At 36.7% G+C, this 8,750-nt stretch overlaps 1 protein-coding gene across 1 annotated transcript; it reads left to right on the top strand.

Annotated features, from left to right (window-relative positions):
- Positions 1 to 998: 998 nt before the first annotated feature.
- Positions 999 to 8,532, top strand: LOC118753252 (cytosolic 10-formyltetrahydrofolate dehydrogenase-like). Its single transcript, XM_036488129.1, has 4 exons — positions 999 to 1,288; positions 5,241 to 6,952; positions 7,018 to 7,405; positions 7,583 to 8,532. The coding sequence occupies exons 1-4, from the start codon at positions 1,283 to 1,285 to the stop codon at positions 8,210 to 8,212; spliced, it is 2,736 nt and encodes a 911-aa protein (XP_036344022.1). The 5' UTR covers positions 999 to 1,282; the 3' UTR covers positions 8,213 to 8,532.
- Positions 8,533 to 8,750: the final 218 nt, after the last annotated feature.

The raw sequence follows: 8,750 nt of genomic DNA, 5'->3' as shown, positions 1-8,750 counted from the left end.
AATTTCATTCAAAATTAGAGCCCAACAATTGTGTCGTTTTATCGTTATATCGATGATTGCATTTACATCCAACCAAGCGCATAGAAGTTTCACTTCCAAAGGGAATATGTACTTATGCATCTGTGGTTCATGTAAATTTTTCGATTTCTGATTCATATCCAAATCCGCCTGCCCTTTGAAGAGTTTTCTGTCTGCTGCCTTATATGCACATATATCGTTATTTCGTAATAAGTCTAGAAACATACTAAACTACCTACTTAAGTATTTTGTTGCATTCGACGGATATGTATAAAAAGTGACACTTGAGAATCTTCAAACCGCCTTAATCCAGTTTAATGCCTGCAATCATAATGCTTGCAATGACAATATATTTTTACAAATTATTTATAGGCACCTACCAACAGTTGGGTGTGTGCATGTTACCAACCTGGACAAACAAAGAAAAAATAATAAATTAAAAAAAAAAAAAATAAATACAAAAATGTAAGTATTTTTGACGTTTCATTTCAGTTCGACTGATAAGAAGCGCTTCAATTCTTCACTCGAGGAGTATCAGCATTTACAAGCGCGCCGGCCAACAGCAACGACAACAGTAAGAAGAAAGTGCTTCTAATCGCTATCTCTCAGACCTAACTAGTGTGCACGAGCGCACAGTTTTTATGTATGTACATTCATACATACAAATATTTATATGTTTTTCACAAGCTTTGAAACCTAGACGCTATCAAAATGTATGTAGGTATTACATATGTACATATATGTACATACATAAATTTTTGTTTTGTTTTTAATATTTTATTTATAATCATTGCAATATAATTTTTTTATTTTTTTGTTTTTTTTTTTTGTTTTTACTATTAAAACAATTTCGTTTCTGTGTTGTCTGAGTTGTGAGTACGTTTGCCGGTCGCAAGTTGAGTATATAAATATCAGTTGGCCGACTGGCGATCATTCAAAAGTGTTTAGTTTTTCATAGCAGCAAGACAGACGGTTTTTTCTACCCGACTCAGCTGTTATTTCAAAGAAATTGCATAAGATTTACATAGCTGCCTATGCGCATACATACTTACATACTCAGATATAAGCATTAACTTACTAGTGCAGTGAAGTGCAGCATACAGCAATTTCCGACGATTGGTTGTCTTTTCTTTTTACTGCAAATTGAAATAGCAATTTCGTGTCGATAATTGCTGACAAGTGAAAGGAAAGCGATTTTAGTGTCCATAAGAAAAAAGTGCAAGTGCAATTGCAAGTGGAAGACTGAGGAAGTGCAACACAAGAAATGGCTGTTAGTATTTTACTGTTTTTGTATATACATACATATGTTCATATAAATTGTTATATTAAGTTAAATTCATTAACAATGGTAAATACTTGCTGAATGAGGATGTTTGCTAAGGAATGTTGTTGGGTTGTGAACAAGTGTATTTAATTTAAAATTATACTTAATATTGAGGCAGTTAATAAAAAGTGTAGTATACTGTAAAAGCAGTAGCAGGTCGAAGAGAATGACTGAGGTTTATTTTAAGTCGCCAAATTTTTGCAATTCGTTCATAAAAATTTGATTTTCGCTCAGTTCCAACAAGTATTTTCTTTCTAAAGTCAGTGAAAGTAGTGGTTTATGTAGTGTAGCACATAAAGAAATGTGTTTTCTATTTATCTACAGCAAATTTCTTTTTTTTTAATATTCACCATGACGCAATAAACTGGTGAAGTAATAAAGCAGCTTTATTTTTTGACATTCGGCTGCAATATAGTTAAATTTTAAAGGCATATTTTAAAAGAGGGCAGTGTTAAAATCTTTCCTCTCGTTCCAATTACTTCACCTGGTATAATTCCACCATGAATATTCGTAATTTTTATCACGCGAAAACTTTTATTTTATTTTTTTAATTAAAAAATTTCTTCAGCTCGCACTCGGCTGGACCGCTCCTCTCTCAGATTAGTAGTCGGGGTAATCACAGGACACTGCCTGATGGGTACACACGGTAAAAGGTTAAAATACCCCACCAACCATATTTGTCCTAGTTGCAGAGACGAGGAAGAGGTGGAGAGCATCGAACGTTATCTCTGCCATTGTCCCACTCTGGTCAACATGCGCAACCAATTCTTCAGCAAGTAATTTCTAGATTGCTTAACCGACTTGAACTCGGCGAACGTCCTCGACCTTTTGTGTTAAATAAAACACAACCGGTGGTTCAATTACTAAGGAAATGAAAGAAACAAAAAGCTTCGGCCAGTGGTATCACAACGGGTTTTTCCAGCCCACGTGTGCTCCTTGCTCTGCGCAGGGCAGCCACTCTAACCTAACCTTACCTTACCTTCTCTTATAACAAGAGCCTACTATTTTTCAATCGGCTCCAGTTTGGCACAGTTTGGTGTATTGGTTTATTAACTTAATTTAATCACTCGACGGCTACGTAGTTTAAGCGTTATCAAGCCAAAAGTAACGGAAATTTCAGTATCGACTAGTCTCATAGCCAGCATTTCTTCAAATATACCTTTATAATATAGAATGTAGTGATGCATAGAACCGAGGAACTGGATACGGAAAACTGGGTCCTTTAATGACCCGACCGACCCGGGCCTAACAAGAACCGAAAGACGGGTCCAAAGGTATTGAAACTCAATTCAAACAGACCCGAAAAATGGTTCCAGAAGAATCGAAGAACGATTCCAAGAGGCTCCAACAATGGTTTAGAAGAAGCGACAAATAAAATAAAGCCAAAAATAAGTCCAAAAGACTGATAATCCCTTCAAAAAGAACCGAAAACGATTCCTAGACAACCGAAAATTGACCCCGAAAGAAGCAATGTTCAAAATTAAGTATTTTATTGCGTAAATATAAAATTATTGAGCCGGTAAAAGTTGTTGGGTATGTACATATGTACATACATATGTCTCTACGTATGAATCTCTACGGATTAGATCCTCCGCGGCTTTTATGACTTCTGGTTCATACGATACGCGAACGGCCAGATCTTGTTAACTATTCCACCAGTATCTTGAAATTAGTTTCGCGGCATGTTACTCAAAGTCTTACGCGATTTTTAAAGGTCACAACATCCGAAAGTTATGGGCGTGGAGGTCTGTTGTTTGTTTAATTTTTCGTTAGAAATTTAGTACACATGTTTGTATATACATATGTATGTATGTATGTATGCATGTACATATGTGAAACAAAATATAGGCTAAAAGACGTCTGACGTGCAACATCTATTAATTTGTTTTGTTTGTCTTTTTGTGTACTAATTAAATTCCATGAAAACGCTTTGATTATATTAAATTTATGATAGATAAGACAAATAATGTTTCTGGTGTAATAACCTCGCTTTTTGGAATTAAAGCTATGTATTTACATACACAGCATTAAACTGATAATTACGAATTCGTTTAATCAGCTGAGCTAATACATATGCATATCTTACATCGCGTGTTATTCATGTGCTTATTTCATAGAAGCGACGTTAACCGGCTATGAGGAATAATGCTTAAAGACTCAAAGCAGTTTTAACTGGTTACTCCAATAGGAAAGATTAGTTTTCTTCTTTTTGCTTTTTATTCGATTTTTTCGCTTGTTTTTGTTTTTTTTTTTTGTGCTAGTCTATTTTAAAAGCGTCGAGATAAATTATAATAAATGTCTTTGTTTATATGTTTATATAGTTCAATGGTTCATGCTACTTTTAAGCATGCAAATTAAGATCTAGGTTAACTTAAGGGGGATGGCTATGTTATTGTTTATTTGCTAAAGTATTTGAGGCGATCATTACGAAATAGTTGTCCTATTCTGTATCGTCAATTATTGACTATTTAATCATGGTTGTCTTAAATATACTGGAATTTTCTACTAATGTAACAAATTTTGAAAAATTTTATATATTACAAGAAATTAAAAAAAATGTGTTTCTTTATAAAATAACAAAATCTAAAAATTAGGGAAACTTAAATTAAAAAAAGAAAATGTTTCTAAAAATTGCATAATTGAAATTAAAAAATATTTTTCTTTTTAATACAAAATCTGAAAATAAAAAAAATTAATTAAGAAAAAATAATTAAATATGTACATATGTTCCTAAAAATACAATGAAATTAAAAAAACGTATTTTTTTTTAACAATAACATCTAAAAATAGAAAGAAATTTAAACTAAAAAGAAAAAATGCCAATGAAAATAAAAAATAAACGTTTCTAAAAATTGAATGAAAAAAAAAACATTTTCCTTTTCGAAACAATAAAATCTAAAAATTAAAAAAAAAAAAATGATTTCTTAAAAATTAAATGAAATTAAAACAATAATCAACAATTTAATTGAGATCGAGGCCTTTTTTGATGAAAAATGTCGTGGAAAACAATAACAATTTACACATGGCAGAAGTTATAGCAAAAATCATGTTTGTGTGGCATATTTGGAGGACTTTCATTAAAAACATATGAAAAATGATATGGCAACATGCTACTCTCACGGATCTCTTTTCACTTAGAAACTAAACTTAGAAATCAAAAATCTATAGTTCTCCAAGTCTCTAAGTGAAGTTTTTTTTTGCGTAACTACACACATGCCAGATACATATGTACATGTAGATAAATTATCTACTAGTGAACCCACATGGCTTTAAAACGCCAAAACTTGAATTTAACTTTTTAAACAGGTGTGGGCCCTCTTCAAAAACCTAAAAAATATTTCAAATATTTATCAAAAGTATTTACACAAAAGTATTTCAAACATATTTCTAAACACAAATTCTCTTTTGTCTGATATTGGAATAAATATTTCAATTAACTGATGAATTAAGTAGAATTTGATTTTTCAAATACGTGGCAACTCTCCTAAATATATTTAGTTCATAAATAAAGTCTTTCCAAACCCATTCGATAAATACTCATCTTTTAATAATTCAATTAACTCATTAAATAATTTGAATTTAACTTTTTATCTGGTGGAAACCCTTTTAAAATATCTGGAAATATTCTAAATGTTCAAATTAAAAATTTCTTACCACTCTTTCGTTTGCACAGCTATATGAATATTTCATATAAATTTGCATGATCTAATAAATTTGACTTTTTAAACAGTTGGCAATCTTCTTACAATATTTTTGTGGTCAAGGCATCTATGAACCCATACTTTTTGGGTTGGACACAAGATTTTTACCTTGTTTTTATTTTAATCTCCAACAGAACACAGTTACTTTTTTGAAATGAAATTTGCATCGTCTCTTCTTCGATTTATCTCACTTTCAGCAACCTCTGCGTATTGCCATCATTGGTCAGAGTAATTTTGCCGCAGATGTCTTGGAATTGCTGTTAGAGAAGAAATACAATGTTGTTGGCGTGTTCACCATAGCCGATAAGGGTAGTCGCGAGGATATCTTAGCTACGACTGCGTCTCACCATAAAATACCTGTTTTCAAGTTCTCTTCGTGGCGCAGAAAGGGCGTCGCCATACCAGAAGTGCTACAACAATACAAATCGGTAAATGCAACACTAAATGTACTACCATTTTGCTCGCAATTCATTCCCATGGAAGTGATTGATGGTGCTGACTTGGGCAGTATTTGTTATCATCCATCCATACTACCGCGGCATCGTGGCGCCAGCGCAATACAATGGACACTGATCGAGGGTGATGAAGATGCTGGTTTCACAATTTTCTGGGCAGATGATGGTCTGGATACTGGTCCGATTTTGCTGCAAAAGCAGACGCCCGTGGAGCCCACCGATACTTTAGATACCATCTACAAGCGGTTCCTCTATCCCGAGGGTGTCAAGTCCATGGGTATAGCTGTCGATTTGGTCGCTGCTGGTACTGCGCCGAAAATCACACAAACCGAAATAGGCGCCACATACGATCCGGCTATGTTTAAAGAAGAAAACCAGTTTATTGATTTGCAGCAGTCCGCGTGCAAGATTTTCAACTTTGTGCGTGGTTTGGACTCACAACCCGGCGCTATCGCGGTAGTGGTGAAAACGGATGGCACTGAGGAGAAGATACGACTGTTCGGCGCACACATCTACTCTGGTGGACCGGTGAAACAGCTGGGTTCGCTTAAACTGAAAGGTCTAAGTTCACCAGCATATATACACCGCGATGGCCTGCTCATTAGGGGCACAGATGGCAACTTCGTGAATGTACGCCGCTTGAAGAAGGGTTCCAAAATGATTAACGCAGCCGATTGGTTTAATCAGAGCGATCAGCCACAAATCACCGACTTCAGCGAGGATGAGCTGTTGAAGAAGGAGATATTGCGCGGTATTTGGAATTCCATACTCAAAGCGCCTATTGAGGCGGAGACAGACTTCTTTGCGGCTGGCGCCGGTTCCATGGATGTGGTGCGTTTGGTGGAAGAGTGTAAGGATGCTTTCGATGTGCCGCTAGAAAACGAACATGTCTTTATGGCACCAGTTTTCGAAGAGTTTTTCGTAGAGATTGTTAAGAGTTTGCGTCAAGGTAGCTCCGCAACGGGTGTAGAGGTACCCTTCGAAGGTTTCATTATGCGCGCCAATAAACGTGAAATTCCTGTACCAACGCAACTCTTCATAAACGGCGAATTTGTCGACGCCGAAGGCAAGAGCACTTTGGACATTGAGAATCCAACAAATGGCGAGATTTTCTGTAAAGTCGCATGCGCTTCGCGTGCCGACGTCGATAAGGCTGTGCAGGCAGCGCATAATGCTTTCTACGGTTCATGGAAGCAAGTGTCGGCACGTCAGCGTGGACAGCTTATGATGAAGCTTGCCGATCTGATGGAGCAGTACAAAGAAGACTTGGCAACAATTGAGTCGGTGGACTCGGGCGCGGTATATACGCTGGCACTGAAAACTCACATTGGCATGTCGATCGATGCATGGCGATATTTTGCCGGCTGGTGTGACAAAATACAAGGCAGCACCATACCCGTAAATCCAGCCAGACCCAATAATGTGTTGACATTCACCAAGCGCGAGCCAATAGGGTAAGCATGAGCGTGTAACTTTTCACCTATTGAGAGTAACTAATATTTATGATTTTTCGTTTTAGCGTCACCGGTCTTGTAACACCCTGGAATTATCCACTCATGATGTTGTCTTGGAAAATGGCCGCTTGTATTGCCGCTGGCAATACTTGCTTGATCAAACCGGCGCAGACGTGCCCGCTTACGGCGCTCAAGTTTGCTGAGCTCACTGTAAAAGCGGGCTTTCCACCAGGCGTCATTAATGTTGTGCCTGGCCAAGGTTCGGGCGCAGGTCAAGCAGTTGCCGATCATCATTTGGTGCGGAAATTGGGCTTCACCGGTTCTACGCCCATCGGCAAGGTGATCATGAAGTCATGTGCCGAGTCGAACCTTAAAAAGTGTTCACTGGAATTGGGTGGCAAGAGCCCGTTGGTTATATTCGCCGACTGTGATCTAGACAAAGCCGTTAAGCATGTAAGTGATGAAAATTTTGTTATTACAGCTCCACTTCAGAGAGCGCCTAGAGTAGCTGTACTACTATTTTTATATCTTTAAATGTGCCTGCCTCTTTTTCTTGAGAAAGCGTCTTGGTTTCGCCCCATTTTCATTTCCGTATGCATTATATTAACAAAAACCTCTGTTTCTTCACAGGGTATGTCCTCGGTCTTTTTCAATAAGGGGGAGAACTGCATTGCCGCGGGTCGCCTCTTCGTTGAGGATCGTATACACGATGAATTTGTACGTCGCGTTGTTAAAGATATTCGTACCATGACTATCGGTGATCCCCTGAATCGTTCTACAGCACATGGTCCACAAAATCACAAGGCGCACTTTGATAAACTCATTGCTTATTGTGAGCGTGGCGTGAAAGAGGGCGCCACTTTGGTCTATGGCGGCAAGCCTGTGCCCAACACCAAAGGCTACTTCTTCCAACCCACCGTCTTCACCAATGTGGAGGACGACATGTATATTGCACAAGAAGAGTCTTTCGGTCCCATTATGATTATATCCAAATTCAATGGCAGCGATGTGGATTCAGTGATGAAGCGCGCGAATCGTAGCGAATATGGGCTGGCCAGTGGTGTATTCACAAAAGATATCAGTAAGGCTCTGGCTTTCGCCGATCGTATAGAGGCCGGCACAGTGTTTGTGAATGTTTACAATAAGACTGACGTGGCGGCGCCGTTTGGTGGCTTCAAGCAAAGCGGTTTCGGCAAGGATCTGGGACAGGAGGCGCTTAATGAGTATTTGAAAACAAAATGTGTGACGATTGAATACTAGTATGTAGATCAAGTAGAAAAAATCTGGGGGGTATGTATAGAGAAAGCGTAAAGCAAGCGGAAGAAGAGTAAAGCAATGTACTATAAGAAGAATTTAGAAATTTATGTAAACATAAGGCAGCTATTAACTTAAGTTTTTTTTTTATAACTTTTAGTCTTAAAAAAAAAATTACAACTGCATATAAAAATAGTTTGTAAGAGGAATGAAATTCTAGATTTATTTTTGTTACGAGCAGAGCGTATAAAATATGCTAATAGTATATATGCATGTAAGGTATGCAAGATTAATGTTATATGTATTTGTTGTTGTTTGCTATGTTAAATATGAAAATATAAATAAATGAATATTCTAAAAAGAAGATTATTTCTAATCTATGTACTTATTTCTAAAAGATATTTTTCTGTTACCAAACGATATCTCCTTTAACATTTTTTTCAAACGTTGTTCAAATTTAGTTATTTATTTAAATAAACGGGTTTTAAAAAGCGAAAGCCCTGTAACCGGTCAATTAAGCACCATATCTTTCATAATACTCCAT

This window comes from Rhagoletis pomonella, unplaced genomic scaffold (assembly GCF_013731165.1).
Source record: "Rhagoletis pomonella isolate Grant_MI unplaced genomic scaffold, Rhpom_1.0 Rhpom_scaffold_02266, whole genome shotgun sequence".
NCBI lineage: Eukaryota > Metazoa > Arthropoda > Insecta > Diptera > Tephritidae > Rhagoletis > Rhagoletis pomonella.
The sequence above is the reverse complement of the archived record's forward strand: the minus strand, read 5'-3'. Positions and strand labels throughout refer to the sequence as shown.

Coding starts and splice junctions, on each gene's coding strand:
- LOC118753252 (XM_036488129.1), top strand. Junction 6,953..7,017: donor ACCAAGCGCGAGCCAATAGG/GTAAGCATGAGC, acceptor TTTTCGTTTTAG/CGTCACCGGTCTTGTAACAC. Junction 7,406..7,582: donor TAGACAAAGCCGTTAAGCAT/GTAAGTGATGAA, acceptor GTTTCTTCACAG/GGTATGTCCTCGGTCTTTTT.